The 19,414-nt window shown below is 50.8% G+C and overlaps 1 protein-coding gene across 3 annotated transcripts in view; it reads left to right on the forward strand.

The window, feature by feature from the left end:
- Positions 1–19,414, forward strand: part of SLC37A1 (solute carrier family 37 member 1) — a 72,748-nt gene that overhangs the window by 20,279 nt on the left and 33,055 nt on the right. For all 3 annotated transcript variants that reach the window (XM_052637150.1, XM_052637168.1, XM_052637159.1), the window contains exons 4-9: positions 4,437–4,569; positions 5,685–5,763; positions 9,116–9,251; positions 11,016–11,092; positions 12,651–12,817; positions 17,794–17,831. In XM_052637150.1, the coding sequence (XP_052493110.1) occupies positions 4,437–4,569; positions 5,685–5,763; positions 9,116–9,251; positions 11,016–11,092; positions 12,651–12,817; positions 17,794–17,831 (630 nt within the window). The remainder of the gene's footprint in view (positions 1–4,436; positions 4,570–5,684; positions 5,764–9,115; positions 9,252–11,015; positions 11,093–12,650; positions 12,818–17,793; positions 17,832–19,414) is intronic.

The raw sequence follows: 19,414 nt of genomic DNA on the forward strand, positions 1-19,414 counted from the left end.
TTTGAGTAAGAATAGTGAAAGTGTACATAAGTCCATGTAGAATGATCCCATTAAGAAATAGACAGTGACCCCGAGGCCTCCCTGTGTGTTTCTGAACACCTGTGTAAGTGGGTGTGTGTCTGCATATGCAGGTGTGTGTCTTCATGTGGCACCCGTGACGCAGACGAGCTGACCACCACCAGGGGCTGCTGTAAGTGGGGCACCGCTTGTCTCTTCCCCCTGCTCTGAGCACTATCTCATCCACTCTTTCCACTGTAACAAAACCCCACAGACTGGATGGCTGTAAAGAGCAGACATTTCTTGCTTGTGGTCCTGGAGTCTGGTCTTCCCCAGTCATGGTGCCAGCATCATAGGTTTCTTCCAGCCTGCAGACAGCCACCTTGTATCTTCATATGCTAGAAGGTTGAGGAGCTCTCTGGGGTCATTTTTTAAAAATCTTATTTATTTTTAATTGAAAGATAACTGCTTTACAATATTTTGTTGGTTTCTGCCTGTATCAACATGAATCAAACATATGTTCCCTCCCTCTTGAACCTCCCTCCCACCTCCGATATCCCACCCCTCCAGGTTGTCACAGAGCACTGGTTTGAGCTCCATGAGTCATACAGCAAATTCCCACTGGTTGTCTACTTTACGTAGGGTAATGTATATGTTTCCATGCTAGAGTAGCATGGGGGTCCCTTTAAAAGGGCACTAACCCCATTTATGGACTTCCCTGGTGGCTCAGATGGTAAAGCGTCTGTCTACAATGCAGGAGACCTGGGTTTGATTGCTGGGTTGGGAAGATCCCCTGGAGAAGGAAATGGCAATCCACTCCAGTACTATTGCCTGGAAAATCCCATGGACAGAGGAGCCTGGTAGGCTACAGTCCATGGGGTCGCAAAGAGTCGGACACGACTGAGCGATTTCACTATCTATAACCCCATTTATGAGGGCTCTACCCTCATGACCTAATCAGCTCCTACAGGCCTCCCCTCCTAACACCATCACCTCAGCGGGTTAGGTTTCAACATATGAATTTGGTGGGACACCAGTACTCAGAGCAGAGCGGGCACCAGAACTTTCACTTCTCTTCTAGGACTGCTTCGGCATATTGCTTCCAAGAGTTCTCTTAACTCAGAGCTTTATAAAAGGAGCGTGAAAGACTAGTTAGAATAAATGGACCCACACAACCTAACGAGCTCTAGAAAGTTTTCTAAACATATGCACTTGGTATAGATGATGTACACACTTGTATGCACACATGCGTGCATCTGTGTACACACACATACTAAACTCCACGTGTGATCCAAAGGTGGAATGAAGCTGACACAACCCCATCCTCCTGATGACGCCCGAGTCCCCTGAGTGATTCCTGCCCCCCCACCCCATTGTCAGCTGTCAGCATCTTCTGGACCCCTTCCTGATTCCCCCTGGGTTATCTCCTCCGTTAGAATGAGCAGCTTCAAGGAGGCCTTGGCCAGAGAACCCAAGAGAAAACCCGTGTTTTTGGAATGAATGAGCAAATAGTTTCTCAGGGTGTAGTTGTTCAGGTTCAGAGTTTGGAGCATAGGGTCTTCATTAATGTACATTAACATAAAAGACGATTATGCCTAAATGGCTGATGGGCAAGTGCATGTGCAGCCACGCTTGTCCCTGCCCCTCCCCCGCACACAGGGCTTCGTGACGTCATGGCTGTTCTCTGCCTCCTTCCTTCAAGTTGATAACCTGTCTTCTCTTGCTCCCCACCCCCCCCCCACCTGCCAATCACTGTGGCAGTTCATTTTGTTTTGTGGTTTATTTTGCTGTTCCCGTTCCATTACGTATCACATGGACATTTATTAAACTGTCATGAGCCCCAAGTACCAAGAACGTTCCATTCTGCTCCTCCTCCCCTGGTGTCTCACAACTCTTATTTCTCAGCTGCCACATTGTCTTCTGATTGATTGACTTTTAATAACTGCCTGCTGTGTTTTGATTAATTTCCTGTGTAAAAAATTTGCAAATGAGACTGCCTTTATGAAAACGGAAGGCTAGCCGCCCCCCTCCCCCGCAAATGATTTTATGATATAAGAATCAGTTCACCTGGTGAGTTTGTTTTGTTTTTACAAACTAAGATAATCTTAGTTTTATTAATCCTTATCTTCCTGCAAGCGCCAAGTTTCAGGAATATCCTCAGAACTCATTATACTCAAGTAATCTTCAACCTTTTGTTGCTTTTGCTGCAGCCTTTCCATGGGGTGGGGTGGAGATTGCATTTCTCATGTGAAAGAGCCGGGGGAGAAGGGGCTGAATGAGAGGAGGGGCAGCTGGAGGCATCAGGCTGCCTCAGTGTGGGTGGACCCCCAACTCACAGCTTAGCCAGTTTCTGGGTGCTTCTGAGGACAAGCACTGGAGGAGGAGCTCTCCACACACACCTCCACCTGCTCACCTTTACAGCAGCGCTGGAGTGGGCTGCACTGTGCTGGCTCCGTAACGGGTGGTGGGAGCTCAGCTCCCGTGACTCGGCCCAGGCTGGAAGCTGGAACAGCGGCACCCAGATCCTGGCTCAGAGGCTGTGCCCCTGACCAGCAACACCAAACCAAAACAGGAACCCTCTCCTGCTTGTTGATGAGACAAAAATGGGTGCTTTCTAATCCTTTCCATCCCCTGTGGATGGTGAAAGAGGGTGTGGACCTGCCGTGGGAGCTGCATCTACAATGGTCCTCTTTGCAGATTTCCATGAGAGGCAGGTGTTAGGAACCCCACATCAGCCTTGCTCACAGGTCCCTCCCTTGCACACCGCCTGCAGGATCCTCGCATCCTGCCTGGGGCTCCTTCAGTGAAAGGTGAATAGACAGCTTCGGTGGCACCTTGGGCCTGGCCCTGACGGCTTCCGAGAGAAGCATCAGGGGAAGGTGGGCAAACACACCCGCTCCTGAGGGCAAAGACAGGAGAAGCTTGCATCGGGTGGCCGGGGAGGTGCTGGAATCCAGCTTCACGGAGAAGGGCAGGGCTTCAGGCTCCCCAGGTCCTGTCCCTCAAGTGGCCCGAGGGGGCCCGAGGGCACTGAGGTGGTGCTGCCCACCCCACTACCGGGCGGATGAGCTCAGCTAAGGGAAGCTCTTTGCTGAGTGTTACCTTCAGTTTGGAAAGCAGAGCCTTGGCTAGTTTTACGGCCATGTTTATATTATAGCAAGAGAGCCCAGTGATGACGACAAAGCCGTGTGGCCAGAGTCGCTGCATCCTGTGTGCCAGGCCAGGTCTCAGGGGTGTGTGTCCGTGTAAAATCAGGAGGTGTCCGCTCTGGCTAACCACGGCCCTGGCCAGGCAGCCTCTTAAAGGACACCAGCCTCTTTGGTGACTCCCTTCTGAAGAGACAGGGTGTCCACGAAGCGCAGGTGGTGGACGGGCCTCCTGGCTGCCCAAACCTGGCGGACAGGGGTCCAGCCCACTGCGGTCCTGTTGCTGTGTGTCTTGACCCCGGGGTAGACGCCCCTGCCGGGGCCCCCTTCCTGACATCTGCCCAGGCCTGGCCCCTCAGGCCACTGTTCCCCCTGAGGGCCACCTCCCTGGCCTTGAGGACACCTCCCTTCTACTGTCACTCATACTGATTGGTTCATCTGAGCCACGTGTAGCGAAAACCCCAGAAAGCCCCCAGCAGGAAAGAAGTGGGAGCCGGGGGCCGTCTGGGGAGCGACACTGCGTGACCCCCAGGCTGCCTGGCAGATGCATGGAGTCCTGTCTGCCACTCCTTGTGTTTCAAGGAACAAGTCACCTGTTTCAGGTCCCCAAACCACGATGGCCCGGGCTGCCATATGGCACTTTTCGAACGTGCGTGTCCTCCCTAAGGAGCACCCTGAGCTAGTTTTAGGCGTGTTTTTGAGATACAATTTGCACAAAGTAAAGTCCACAGACCTCAGGGTCTGGCCTGGCAAATATTTGAGGTCTGGCCCCTGTCCAGCTTTCGAGGGCTCCCTGTGCCTGGCCCCCGTCATTACCCCACTGTCTCTAGGTGACCACGATCCTCTCAATGTCACCTGGATTCTTCTCCCTCCTCCTGAGCTCATGAGAAGAGTCCTCCCATGTGTGCTCCCCTGTGTAAGGCTTATTTCGAGATTCAGCCTCGTGTGGACCTGAAGCTTGTTTCAATGATATAAATACAGCAAGATGGATCCATGCATCTGTTTTGGGCACGTGATCCTGGGTGTGGCCTGGCTGCTCTGAGCAGTGGTCTCTGGGTGGCCGTACGGGCTATGCTGGCTGTGTCTCTGCTCAGGAGGGGCTGGGCGCTAGGGAGCTCGGGAAAGGTCCTCATCAGCAGACATGCAGTGGATCCTGCAGAGACACTGGCCCAGGGGTGCCTTATCCCCTGAGAATGCAGTCACCCTAGGATGGCTGCCCCATGCTGCACCCCTGAACCCCACTGAGTTCTCTCTCTCTCTCTCTGGCTTCTGTCCACCCCACGGGTGTCCCAGGGTGAATTGCACAGCTACTGCACGGCTTCAAATGATGGGAAAGTCGGATTCAGCAGCCAGAGCCAAAAAGCCAGAGCTGCCCCTGCTCACCAGCTCCCAGACAACGGGACCGACTGCGGCTGGGCCCCGTTCGGTGAGTTCTCCGTCTGTTCCCCAGCCCCCACCCCCACCCCCGTGCTCACCCCAAAGGCTTCCTCCACAGGTGGAGACCCCAGAGCTGGCTGGCTGGCCTGGCTCCCCTGGCCCAGATGATCTTAGCAGCGGTAACGATGCCCTTGGATAGATGCAGCCACGCCTCCAGTTGCAAACTGGTCCCTCCTCCCAGCAAACCAGCGTCCCGCCTTCAGCTGCTGCTGCGTCCCCAGTGCCCGTGTGCAGGGTTGCCCCTTAGTGCAGGGGTTCCCAGCCTCCAGGATCTGCTGCCTGGTGATCAGAGGTGGAGCTGATAAAATAATAATAGAGACAAAGGGCACAATAAATGTAATGCAGTTGAATCATCCTGAAACCATTCCCCTATCCTGGTCCATGGGAAAATTATCTTCCATGAAACCAGTCCCAGGTACCCAAAAGGTTGGGGAACACTGGGTTAGTGATTAGATCTACTGAAGGTCGGGCTTGCCAGGTGGCGCTAGTGTAAAGAACCTTCCTGCAAACCAGGAGACATAATGAGATATGAATTCGATCCCTGGGTTGGGAAGATCCCCTGGAGGAGGGCTTGGCTACCCACTCCAGTATTCGTTCTTGCCTGGAGAATCCCATGGACAGAGAAGCCTGGCAGTCCATAGGGTCCATAGGGTCGCCAAGAGTCGGACACAACTGAAGCAACTTAGCATGCATGCCCTACTGAAGGTCATTTGCAGGTTGCACTTGTCCAAGCTGGAAGTCAGGACTGACAGGGTATAAGCTGTGGGCGGACACAAGAAAGCTTTGCTGGGGTGCTGGCCGGGGCAGGAGTGGGGGGTGATGGTGCTGAAGCAAAGCCAGGGTAACGTGAAACAGAACGAGTAAACTACAGGCTCACCCCAGCGATTGGGATTTGACCTGATGGGAGGATATTTATGTAGTGATAATTTGCAACGTGGCAACTTTATTTCCCATTGCTGCGTTTTCTGTGTTACCACCTGAGGACACCACCCAGCCCTAGCGAGCAGAAGTCAGGATTCCACTGCCCCTCTCCTGGACGTACGCTGACATTTAGTGAAGGCTAAGCAACACTCTGGCTCTCCCATTGCTTCTCAACCCGTGTAGATCAGGACAACTATCAACAGCTGCTCGGAGCCCTGGACTACTCCTTCCTGTGCGCGTACGCCATCGGCATGTACCTGAGGTAGGTCTGACTGGGATCACGAGACCCAGCTGGTCCGCTGGGTGCAGAGCAAGGCTCAGGCATGCTGAAGATCCATCCCGGTCCACAGGCAGTGGTCCTCTCGTCTCTTCTCAGAGATGAGGTGAGATGGGAGCCAGAGCACGCCCCAGGTGTCCTGCTGACCAGGCAGACTGTCCTCAGATGGCTTATCCTGGCCCGGGGTTAGATGCACGGTGAACCCTGCAGGGACCTGGTCACTCTGGAGCAGGGTACCGGCAGCTCCCCACTCAGCAAGCCCAGCAGAGCACCCTCTCCTCTGGTTTCAGGGACTGTTGTCTGTTTACTAACCTGCCTGGCATCAGAGCAGTTCACACGGGGTGTGCTTGGCATGTCCACTGGATGCCCAGCTCAGCTGGACCAGCGCCTCCCCTGCCTGCCAGAGGCCATCCTGCTGGGCAGTTGGGGGTGTGGACTCCAGGGACACGTTGCTGGAATTTGATCCTGGCTTTGACTCAGGTGGCTTTGGACAAGTCACTGCACCTCCTTGGGCCTCAGTTTCCCCTTTACAAAACTGGGGAACCAGTAGTTCTTAACTCACAGAGGTGTGCTGCTACTGCTGCTGCTGGGTCACTTCAGTCGTGTCCGACTCTGTGTGATGAGAGTTAAATAAGTTAGTATATGTAGGATGCTCAGAAGAGGGCCCATCTGTGGTCCCAGCATCTGTTACATATGATCGTCATTACCTCGTTCTTGATCCAGTTCTGAAGTGGCCTGAGAGGGTGGTAAATGTTAGCAGGTATAGGACGTGTGATTGGTCAGTTAAAAATGGCTATTGTGTCTTTCTAACCAGGTTTAACAAAAAAAAGAAAAGGCTTATAGGGACCAAGGCCTTTAGTCCAAAGAGACTTTTGTTCAGATAGAGAGATTTTAGAGCTTTGAGGATCTCTGGTTTCCCTATAAATGTTTACCTTCTTTGCTGAGACCCACCCGGACTGTGTTATTATCCAGCCCTGGGCCCCACCCCCCAGCTCAGGACCTGTGGGTGGCTGGGTGGCTGGTGCCCAGACAGGCAGTTTCTGCTGAAATGCCTTGTTGAACTTATACATCTGTAGAGCAGCAGGGCTTGTCTGAGCGCAGCTCAAATAATAGCAGACGCAGGACAGAATGCGAGCCCAGCCTCGGAGAAGGACAGGGTAAGCCTCAGGTTCCCGAGGGACTTGACTGTAACCAGCCAACCAGCCATATTCTACCCTGGGGTCGAATGTTTATGACCTATAGACTACAGTTTTCCTAGACACCAATAATCAATCATGTAAAAAGACCCAAAGGTTGAGTGTGTTTTTCTGTTACTGGAAAACAGTGTTTAAATGTGGTTCTCAGCTGGGAGAGACTGGAGCCACTGCTGGTTTTCTCAGCTGGAGAAGGAGGGCACTGCTGGCATCGAGTGGGCAGAGACCCGGGTGCTGCTAAGTGTGGGACAGGACCCAGGACAGCCCCTCACCACAAAGAATTATCCACCCAAGGTGCCAGGGATGCTGAGGCTTAGAAGCCTGGTTTGAATAAAGTGGTTTTATCATTGCTTATTTATTGGCAAAGATAGTTCTTCATGCACTTCGCCAACAAAGGCTATTATGAAATAATATTACTTTATTATGAAATACTGTTATTTATTTCATAATGACCTAACTTGAAATTCACAGTAGACTCGTGACTCGAGGGTTTGCCTGCTTCCTTGCGTGGCCTTTCAGTGACCTAGTGATGTGGACGGTGCTGGTTTAATAGATAAATCAGACCCAGTGACACCTGCATTGACCCAGCTCGATGCTGGCAGCTTCCATCAGGGGTGGTGTGGCTTTCATTACCTGTAGGAGCCTGATAAAATGTGGAATGCTACCCCTTCTGTTAGGTCTTTTCTTTAAATACTTTTGAACAGAGACCAAATTGAGGCTCAGTATTGTCTAGCAAGGCTGGAGGACTTTTGAAAGCCCAGCAATAGCAGCAACTCTCTGGAGGCCCATCTGACTCTGCAGTTGGTCTGTGACCTTGGACACCTCAGCCAGCCCCCCCAGGGACATGGCTCCTCTTCTCTGAAGTGAGCAAGATGAAGTAGATAATTTCTTTAGCTCTAGGGTGCTCTCGAGTTTGTACGTGATCAGGTTTCTACTCAGCTTGAAAAATGACCTGAATGCTGTTTATAATTTTAAATCACTTCCTCTTTTTTCATGTTTAAAAGGTCACTTACATGATACTGGGTAGATTTTCTTTCTTTCTTCTTTTTTTTTTTTTTTGCTCAATTCAAAAGGAAAAGCTCTCTAGGGTATTGGTTCTTGAGATGAAAGACCAGAATTTTGGAGTTTGTTCCCAGGGGAGGCAGGTGTCATTCTTCATTACGTTTCATATTTATCTGACTCCTAGAATGATTGCATGGAGGAAAATGAGACCCATAGGGTTGAGTGGAAAAGGCTCATAATCGTTAATGATTGCCCTCCAGCTTTTTTATTCAGTTAATAAGTGACAACATCAGGCTGTTCCATGGTGACATTTCCTACAGGACAGTAATAAAGAGTGTTTAGTATGGCACTGGGCAGCGTGGTGTGATGGTGGTAAAAACCTGTTAAATATATATGCCCTAGTATGAAACTTTCACCCTCCCCAGAAGCACCAGAGCTATTTTATTGCACACCCACCACCTGCCAGGTGCTTAACCAAATTTACTTGTCTGAGAACCTAGGCAGCTCTAGGAAGCAGTTCTCCCGAAAGATTAGTTCTTTATTGAGTCACCCTGTTGTTTAGAAGGAAGATAGAGGCTCTGCCCCCGTGTTTCAGGCTTTGCCTTAAAGAAAAGGCTCTGTCGGTCTTTAAACCAGATCACAGTGGTTGAGGCAGGAGGGTCGTCAGCAGAGTCCCTTTCGCTGCTCATCCACAGGCTTGCTGCCAGCCAGAGGGTGGAGAAACCTGCTCAAGGTCCCAGGTGGTCCCTTTTCTTGCCACCTGTCTACAATCCAACAGTTGCAACTTTAAAACACTATATATTCCCTGGCTATTCTTTTTATATCAAACAGGATTAAGCCAGCAGGACAAGTTTTTTGGTTTCTTCCACTGGCAGTCATCCTTTCTGTCAGAGTGTTTCAATTTTATTATTTGACAGTGACTTCTACTCTAAATAGAAAGTCTTAAAGGATGTCTCTGATTTCTGGAGAATAAATGCTCCATTGAGAAATAATTGTCATTAAAACTTCCTGGAAATTGAAGTGCTTTCAAGTTCTAAAAGCTCAGAGGACAGCATGAAAGCATCCGGAAAGAATGGCCGGGTCATTTACGTTATGGGCGTGTTCATTTGCTCCTGTTTGTCTTTCTTTTTTCTCGTCCTCAGTGGCATAATAGGGGAGCGCCTCCCCATCCGGTGTTACCTAACCTTTGGGATGCTGGCCAGTGGCGCCTTCACTGCCCTGTTTGGCGTAGGGTACTTCTACAACATCCACAGTTTCGGGTTCTACGTGATAACTCAGGTGAGGTCTGGTCCATGGCTCACCACATATTGGGTTTCCACCATGAGCTGGATGGGGTGTTCATGTCACCTCTGCCAAGAGAGAAGACTGCGGAGCATGGGAGAGGCGGCAGAGCTGTGTCCTGTCTGAAGTCAAGGTCAGCACTGGACCACACGGCCCCTTCTCTCTCCTCTGCTCTGAGATGCCAGCAGCCACGAAGTGTTTCTTGATGTCAGGAGTTGCCACTTAAAGAATCCTATTTGATTTTACCCCAGCAGGGGGAATGGAGCATGAAGCCCTATGAGTCCTTCTGCCTTCATTTGAATGCATTTGAGATGCTCTGTCCTGTCACAGATTTGACTGCTCCAGAGTTGGGGGATGTGGGTGTGACAAGGGGAGGAGAGGGTTGAGGGGCCTTGGGGGCAGTCAGTGGGGATGCGGCCGGCCCCTTCTAGCAGGCCCAGTGCTGCCTGGAACACTCGGCTCTGCCCCTGCCAGCAGCCCTGTGGATAATACTGACTGGACATGGAAAGGACTCAAAGCAATGATGCTCAACTTCTGAGGCTCTCCAGAGAACCCAGGAGGATGTTCTAAGATCATGGGGCAAATTATATGTAATTTGCTCTTACAACTTTCACCACAGGACTTCAAAGAGTTTGGCTGTTTTTGTTACCAAAGTGATATACACTGTATAGTAATACAGAAAATTAGAATTCCCCAGAGTCGCAGCACGTTCCTGGAGGGAAGGCTGAGCCTATTGGCCCCCGAGACCAGACCAGCGGCTCCCAGGCCGCCTCCCGGAGGCCAGTCCTTCCCTGCGGAGGTTGGAGGAGACTGGAGGTTGGTCCTTGCTTTGTGTTGTCCCCTAAAGCTGCCCCCTGAGGCCGCTGAGATGAAAGCAAAGCCAATTGCCGATACACTTTCTAAGTCCCTTCTTCCAACGAAAGCTCAGGGCGCTCTTGGCAAGTGGAGAATGTTTCTCCAGCTGCCAGGTCAAGGTTATGCTCATTTCAGTGGAGTCTTAGCATCCATACCTTCTTGATGGTGGAAGGAGGAAAAATGTGCAATTTCTAAGCTACATTTGTGGTTTCATCACAGTTCTATAAAACAGAGAAGGTTTTTCTCTTTTTATAAAGTTTTAGGTTGGAAAGACATGGGACAGCTTGGCCCCAAGCTGTTCATCTCTCAGCAAGAGATTTTCTTTTCTTTCTTCTCTCTGCTTATTCTAAAATTTTCATAGTAGGCACACATTACTCTCATAATAAGGTATATACATGTGTGCTCAGTAGCTCAGTCGTGTCTGACCCTTTGCAACCCTATGGACTGTAGCCCACCAGGCTCCTCTGTCCATGGGCTTATCCAGGCAAGAATACTGGAGTGGGTTGTCATTTCCTTCTCCAATATATATATACATATATATAGGGCTTCCCTGGTAAAGAATGTGCCTGGAATGCAGGAGACCTGAGTTCATTTCCTAGGTTGGGAAGACCCCCTGGAGTAGGAAATGGCAACCCACTCCAGTATTCTTGCCTGGGAAATCCCATGAACAGAGGAGCCTGGCAGGCTACAGTCCATGAGGTTGCAAACAGTCGGACATGATTGAGCAACTGAGCACACATATACACATATATAGTTAAAATACAGGTTTGGCTATTGAAGCTCCCGTTGAATGGGTTTCTGCCCCTTCTTCCTGTGAGGTCCGGGCTGTGCACCCAAGCCCTGAGCATGGGCTCCCTCCGTGTGCATGTCCCCCTCAGTGGTCCTCTCCTTTGCTCTCTGTTGCAGATCATCAATGGACTTGTGCAGACCACCGGCTGGCCCAGCGTTGTCACCTGCCTTGGGAACTGGTTTGGAAAAGGCAGGTGAGGAAGGCAGCCTGTTTCCAGCAGCTTTCATTCTTCTGATGAAAACTAGACCACTTTATGTTTAGTTTTTCTTCAGATTGATTACAGAAAAATCACCTTAGTCTACTCTATGAGATAAGATGCTTGAAACCTCTGGGACTTGGGGGTCTGAAATTCAGATGGGCCTTGGTCCCAGGAGATGCCCCCCATTGTGGGCAAGGAGGAGTTTGAGTCACCCTCACAAGCCCACCAGCAGCCTGGGCTTTACCTGGCCTCCCGGGAACCTGGAAGAAATCAGTCAGGGCCTTGCCCCAGGCCTTTGGAAGCAGAAGCTACATATTCACAGACTGGAAGGTACAGGGAAGTATTGGCAGGTCCTGTCAAGGTCACGCAGCACCTGGTAGCAGAGCCGTATTCATTTCCGGACCTGACTGAAGTCAGAGGCCATCCTAATGTTCGTGTGACACACAGCACAGCCAGGACCACGATTAGAAAGTGATTGGAGATGCTGGACAACATAGGGAAGCTAAAACAGGAAACCCACTCATCCAGCTTTATTTAGCCATGTTCATCTGGTGGGTTCATCAGCATGGACTTTTGTTAACAAGATGTTTCATCAGATGATTGTATTCAGATTGCACGCTTGCTAAGTTGCTCAGTCGTGTCCAATGCTTTGTGACTTTATGGACTGTAGCCCTTGGGGCTCCTCTGTCCATGGGGATTCTCCATGCAAGAACACTGGAGTGGGTTGTCACGCCCTATTCCAGGGGGCCTTCGGCATGCAGAGATCTAACCCACTTCTTTATGTCTCCTGCATTGCAAGCGAGTTCTTTACCACTAGCACCACAGGGGAAGTAAAGTGAAATGAAGTAAAAACTGCTCAGTCGTGTCCAACTCTTTGCAATCCCATGGGCTATACAGTTCATGGAATTCTCCAAGCCAGAACACTGGAGTGGGTAGCCTTTCTCTTCTCTAGGGGATCTTCCTAACCCAGGTCTCCCACATTGCAGGTGGATTCTTTACCAGCTGAGCCACAAGAGAAGCCCTGTATTTAAATTGCAAAGGCACAAATTTAAATTTCAGGCTTTCCAAGAATTTCAGGAAAAGGCCGCTTTCCTCTTTTAATCATAAAATGAATAAGCTGAGAGACATGTAATTATACAGCCAGAGTAAGTGGCGATACAGCCGTCTCATAAACAGCCAGTCCCGAGCCTTGCAGAGATGGTGTGTGCACCACCTGTTTATTTCTGGGTGAGTGCTCAGTTGCTAAGTCATGTCTGACTCTTTGTGACCTCGTAGACAGTAGCCTTCCAGGCTCCTCTATCCATGGGATTTCCCAGGCGAGAATACTGGAATGGGTTGCCATTCCCTTCTCCAGGGGATTTTTCTGGCCCAGAAATCAAACCCGCATCTCCTGCATTGGCAGGTGGACTCTTTACCACTGTGCCACCTGGGAAGCCCCAAGTATTTCTACATCAGCTCATGCATGGTGCAGGCACTGTTGTGAGGTCACATGCTGACCCACTGAATCCCTGAATCCCTGAGACCTCACATGCCATTTCTTGCTGTGTTGCAGGCGAGGTTTGATTATGGGAGTCTGGAACTCTCACACGTCCGTGGGCAACATCCTGGGCTCCTTGATTGCTGGCTACTGGGTGTCCACGTGCTGGGGCCTGTCCTTCATCGTGCCCGGGGCCATCGTGGCTGCCATGGGCATCCTGTGCTTTCTGTTTCTCATCGAACGTAAGTACCATGGATGATGACCCCTCCCCAGGGTGGGTGGTGGCTTCTGGGGGATGAGTTTAGAAGAGACTGTTGTGGCTTCGTCCCAGGCAGGCATGCAGTTGCCCAGCTCTCCCAGGCCAGGCAGACTTCCTTCTTAGGTACAGGCTTCCCTGATGAGCTGTTGTTCTCCTGGTCTGGTTGGATTTTCTGTTGTTTCCTGATTTCTGGAGTAAACTGATGCTGAAACTCCTCCCGCCTTGTCCCCAGCTCTGCAGCATCAGGCGTACGTGGTCTACCTCTGCTGGCCGCATTGCTCACTGCCCAGCCCATGTGGCTGTACCCGCTCACCCCAGTCTTGCTGCCACAAACTGAAACGTGCCTTCCCAGTTGTTTGCTCTCCGATAAGATATATCCTTGACAATGTTTTAAAACCACGGCATGACTTAAGCTCGTATATCTTTATTAGACAAGAATGTTCTACCAGAAAATCCAATCCTTTGTTCCATCCTGGACTCAATACCAGACTTCTGTTTTAACTGCATTTGAAAGTAATTTTTAAAATCATGATTGGCAGGACAAGGATCCTAACAGTTACACTAACCGTAAAGAAGCAGGGGCTGCTTTAGCTCTTTATGTCAGGGTGTTCTAATCCCACAAGCTATTCTGATGAGTTATATTTGGCGTTTACATCTTTAATTTGGTTTAAAGCTAAATAAAATCATATGGTACTAGACAGTGCCCCACTGTCAGCCCCCAGGTAGAGATGCTCTGGAGTCAAATGACTTCATCCCTGTGGAACATTAATTGCAGCCTCAGCTTTGCATTCAGAGCAGTTTCATTGTCCAGAAGATTAAGGCATATGAAGTTTCTCACTTCTTTTTTCTTGTTTCTAATGGTAAGCTTTGCATTTTTAAAATAACTACCCTTTTAGTGAAGCACACAGGAGGCTCTCAGGCCAATGTTGTCCTGTCAGTGAGGACAGAAAGTTAGATGAGGAATTACCGCCCTGCCACACCCAACCCTAGCTGCTCCCCAACCCCATGCAAACAGTGGGGGTGCTGCTCACCTCCCAGTTTCACTGTTTTCTCAAGGGGCTGAGTAAGCTTTTAGCAGCATCTTGAAATTGCCCGAACAAGTGAATCATTAAACAGCTTATGGGCGGGGGAGCTTCCTTGCAGACCTGTGAAGTCAGCTGTAGCTTACATGTCACCGAAGTTCCAGGAAAGGCCACCACATCGCCTGTTTTCCTCCAGGCTGTCTCCCCAGCACCTGGTGCCGGGTCACCTGGACTCTGCCGGGGCTCCTTCCACGCCGTCACCTGGACAGTGACTCACAGGCCCCCATGAGTCACTCTGCCCAGCGTCCAGAGTCCGCAGTGGCTTTTATTCTCCTCCTTAACTGACAAAGGGGCGGTTCTGGGGGAAAGAGGCGAGGTGGTGAGGGACGGAGTGTGTGGCAGTGGATGGGAGCTTGTTCGCTGGCCTGGCTGGGGCTCAGTCATCGAGAGTGGGACAGGTTTTCCAGGAACAAGGAAGTCCTGATTTCGTCTTTGAGCATCCTCCCCAGAGCCGCAGCTTCTGTGGTTTGTGAGGGGCTGGGAGATGCTGAGAGGGTCTGTGTGGCAGTGATTGGGGGAGGGGTTCTCCCAGAGGTACTTTCCTACCTATGCACCATCCTCTCACCCCCTCTCCTGTTTCTATGGTGACCCAGGGGCTTTGCACCCCTTCCTGCCCCCCCCACCCCTGGCTCACTCTGGGATAAAATGCACCTGCCCAGGTCCCCCAAGGCCCTAAGGTGTTGCTGGGAGAGGTATGTGCACTGACTTGGGGCACGCTGAGCACTCATGTCCCCCCTCTTTGGTCTAGGGGGAGGTGGCCCTCAGTGGGCCCTGAAGACTAACAGGGGTTCTGGGGTGCTGCAGGCTGGGGGGAGGTGCTGTGGGGCTGAAGTCCCAGCCACAGAGGCCCCCTCCCCTCCTTTCATCACATTCATCTGGTTGATGCTGGGTCTCCTTACATGCAGTCTTAGCCTTTCACCGTTACCGGTAAATTTGTTCAAGGTTGTGCAAGGCCATCCATTGAGTTCCTGATCCCCGTTCTTCACAAGGCCCCTAGAAATGTCCTCTCACTGCTCCTCCTCCTCGGCCCCACACCTGCCCCCTCCCCTGCACTCCTCCCAGCTGGGGCAGGGGTCTCTGCACACGCTGGTCCCCCCCTCCCCTCGAGCATCACTCAGTCACCCGGTCCTGCCCTCTCTGCCTCGGGCAGCTCCTCTCTCCGCAGGACTGGCCGTGCTTGTCTAAAGACCACTAGAGACCACGCTCGCTGCTCCCTCTGTCCTCGCCTGGCCTCCGCCAAGGTCCCCAGGGCCTAGCTCAGGGGGTTGTGCACACCTGCTGGACGTGGTGTTTCTCCACCTTCCCACTGACCGTCTTCCTCTTGGGATTGAGCTCTAGAGCCGCTGCTCTGCACGCGGCTTTGACAGGATGCCAGTTGGTTGTGCGCCTGACACCTCCCCCTGGGACCGCCCCCGTAGCCAGCCTCGTGGGAGGAGGCATTTCTGTGGGCCCCTGACCATGCCCCCGCCCCCAGTGCTGGGACCCAGGCTCCAGGGCCCCACGTCCACGAGTCCCAACAAAGAGGGAAACAGGTGGGCAGGCTCGACCCGAGCCAGGTGCTCATGAATGAGTCTTTCCTCCTGGTCCCGCTGTCACCTGTGAGCCGAGTCCACTGTCAACACTGTCACTCTAACAGGCTGCTGGTTGTCCTCTGCAGCAGAACAGAAGACCACGGGCTGCTTTCTGTCAAAGGGATTGGTACTGTATTCTTCCCCGTAACAAGGACGTGGCGTTTGTATGAATGACAGGAGGCAGCTGTAGGCACATCCTGTGTCCGAGGGCAGACCAGCTGCAGAGAGGAAAGATCAGGTCCTCGTGCATCTTGGTGATTTATTTCTGCCCCCTCATCGTCCCTGATCCCTGACTCAGGGCTGGCTGGCAAAGCTGCAGCTGTGCCCTTTCTTGCGGCCAGCAGTAAGGGACAGGCCGTCCCTGCTCGTCCTTCCTGCCCAGGGCTGGGCCCAAGGGCTCCGTGGGCACCCTGTCCTCTGGTCCCACTAGGGCTGCCTGGGAAGGTGCCCTCAGACATATCCCAACCAAGGGTCACATGTGCCAGTGTCCTACAGGTGAAAGCCCAGGAAAAACGCATCCTGGGGACTGGCCATGCCCACAGGGATGAGCCATTGGGACTGCCCCAGGGGCTCGCATTATGGGCGCGGGAAAGCTAGGGGTTGAGAGGAGCTAATGTCAGTGCATATCCCCAGAGCCAGCAGGCCCACCAGAGCTCCCTGAGCCTACCCTCAGCAGAGGGTGAGCCAAGAGGAGCCTGCAGCCCAGGATCGCATGTGGTCCAGGAACCCCTATACTATGTACCCCTCTGTGTCTTGCAGGAGGGAACTCCGCTGTGGGAAGTTTAAAGTCCTGTGGCTCAGTTTGTGTTTCAAGGCAGTGAAACTGTCTCACCATCTTTTTATAAAAAGACCCAGGTTCTGGGTGGTGGTGGGGGAGCAGAGCTGTTGAAAGGTAGCTTTCTGGATTCTCAAGAAGTAGGGTTTGCTTCCCAAGGCTACTCAGGGCAATAAGGTCAGCTCTTGTTCCCAGATCACATGGACATGGTCTTAATTAGGAAAGTGAAAAAAGCCTAGCTTCTGGATTTGTTCCTTTTCATGTCTTTCCCTCCATCAATGAAAAATTAAACAGTAGATTTAAGAAAGAATTGGAAAGTTTTATTTGAGCCAAGTTTGAGGGTTGCTATTATCTGGGAAGCATGTCTTAGAATGCTCTGAGAACTGTTCCACCAGTTAGAAGTCAGGACACAGATCAGATTTTTTTGAGACAGAAGACTACATCAAATGTCGTGTTATTGACAGATTACAAGTCCAGGTCTGAGCGGCGTTGCGGTGGGTCCTGTGACCCATGCCCAGACCCAGAAGGGATGTGGTCTTTAAGGACTGTTGATCTGTGGATGCTGGGAGAACTTTGCTCTTCCTGGATGAGCGGGTGTTCCTGCCAATGGGGAGGTTTGAAAAGTGAAAGTGTCAGTTGCTCAGACATGTCCGACTCTTTGTGAACCCATGGACTATAGCCCACCAGGCTCCTCTGTCCATGGGATTCTCCAGGCAAGAATACTGGAGTGGGTTGCCATGCCCTTCTCCAGGGGATCTTCCCGACCCAGGGATCGAAGCCCGGTCTCCTGCGTTGCAGGCAGATTCTTTACCGGCAGAGCCACTAGGGAAGCCGCGATGGGCAAGTCTGGTCCGTGCCTAATCCAGATACAGAATTCACAGTGAGGAGGAGAGGTCTCCAAAGGGCAGAGATGAATCTTCATGTTTAGATTTTTCTTTGCTTGCTATAAAATATGACTTATTTCACACCTCCTTGCATTTCAGTAAAAGGCATTTTTTTCTATTTCAAGATAGGTGTTTTGTGCCCACTAATCTTTCCTTCTTATTCATCCCATAACATTAAATGACTCATCCTAAATGTTATCAGAGTCCCACTGCTCAGATCTCCTGGTCATGTTTTGTTTCCTTCTGACACTTATCCTTTAAATATGTCTGACAAGGCTGGTCTCCACAGTACACGTATGCTCTGCTTGTTTCTGTTTGTAAACTATTTTCTGTTCTGCAAAGTGGGCTTCAGATTCATGATGACCTGCGTTTGCTGGCACTGGTTGCCTGTTCTCCCAGCTTCAGTGCGCAGGGATCAGGCAGTCTCGGGGCCTGAGTGAGGGAAGGGGTGTGTACATGTGGGTTTGTGCAGGGATAGCCAACCTCTGCCCTCACCCCACCAGACAGGCTGCCTCTCGCATTTTTTTTTTTTTTTTAATGGTTGTTTATTTAGTAAAAGTGTCAAATGATGCCTTGTTCTGGTTTAATTTCTTGTGTTGGAGGAAGCACCCAGCCCTGATTCACACTGTTCCTGTTTGGTGTTTCAGATCCGAAGGACATCGCCTGCTCGTCCTCCCCGGCCACGGTAAGGACACGCTCTCTGCTTCTCGTGCCTTCCAGGGCCGTGTCTGGTCACTGTCACCAGCCTGACCCTGTCTGTCTTGTCAGTGGGTAACAAATGTGTGCACCAGTCCCACCCTCAAAATATTGGCAGTTTTAGGAAAAGATTACTTATAATGGCAGTGAGCATCGCTGTCCTCGTGTGTAATCGGCCTTGTGCACAGCTCAGACATATGGAAGAGCATCCCTGTGCCGGAGGCATTCCTGCACTTGTGTGTGTGACCTGGGCTGAAGCTGAGTCATTTCCCTTGCTCAGTCCCCCTGACAGCTCGAGGAGCCCCTGGGGTGCCAGCTTCTCCAGGTCTCATGGGGAATCGGGGCTCCCCTTCCTCTTTCCAACTCTCAAAGGGATTCGGTCAGAGGGAGAGACTGGACTGATTTCTGGAGACGTTTCTTCAGATTCTACAACAGTCCCAAAGTTCTCTTTCCCACAGGAATTGTGCTCACTTCTTGTAGGGCCCTGGGGAGACCCATGGGGCGGGGGGAAGAGAGGGCTTCCCGAGGGCCCGCAGAAGCCAGGGCTGGGGCTGGGCTGGGCTTCTTCCCCATCTGCTCTGCCCGTTTGCACCTGCCCCTCATCATGAGCAGAGCTCTGTGCAAGCTGCACGTGCAAGGCCTTTCACAGGTGCTGACTTCCGGGCACAGCCCCGTCCTGGGAATTTCCCATCCGAAGTTCTTCTTTTCAGCATGCAGTTTTTATTTGTCCAGTTCTTTAAAGATTTTGTTACAGAAATTTTAAAACGTGAGAAAGTAGAAAGAATAGTGTAATGAATGTGCATGTACCCTTTACCCGCTCATCTCATGGTATCAGTACCCCTTCTAAGACCGCCCCCCTTCTCCTCAGAGTTTATTTTGTATGCAAATATTGGTCACCATATTATAACATTTTGTCTCTGACTATTTCAGTGTGTGTTTATAAAATATAAGGACTCTTTTCTTAAATTTATTTTAAATTTTTAAAAATTTGTTTATTTGGCTGCTCTGAGTTTTAGTTGCAGATTCCAGAATCTTCTTGAGTCATGTGATCTCAGAAGTTGTGGCTTGCAGGCTTAGTTGCTTTTTGTCATGTGGGGTCTTAGTTCCCCCACCAGGGATTGAACTCATGTCCCCTGCATTGCAAAGCAGACTCTTAACCACTGGACCACCAGGGAAGTCCCATAAGGACTCTTTTATTAAAAACAAACAAACAACAAGAGAAAAGAATAGAAAAACAATAGGGGAAATCAATTAAACTTGTCAACAGAAAAAACACACAACCTGTAAGTTGTGAGTGATGTTTTATTCAGAGAACTCACTGAGGACTGAAGCCTGTCAGTGGCTCTGAGGAAGTGTTCCAAAGAGGTAAGGGAGGGGCCAGGATGGATAGGAGCTTTTGCTAAAAAAATAAAATAAAATAAAAGCAACATACTTCAAAAGATTATTGCTAATCACAAAAAACCAGACATCTCAAGTAAATGACTTTATTGCCTGTGTCTGTATGGTAAGATGCAGGAGGCTGGGCTCATTGAAATTGTTCCTTAGATAAGCATCCTAGATATCCTAGCTATC

Source organism: Budorcas taxicolor, chromosome 1 (genome assembly GCF_023091745.1).
Source record: "Budorcas taxicolor isolate Tak-1 chromosome 1, Takin1.1, whole genome shotgun sequence".
NCBI lineage: Eukaryota > Metazoa > Chordata > Mammalia > Artiodactyla > Bovidae > Budorcas > Budorcas taxicolor.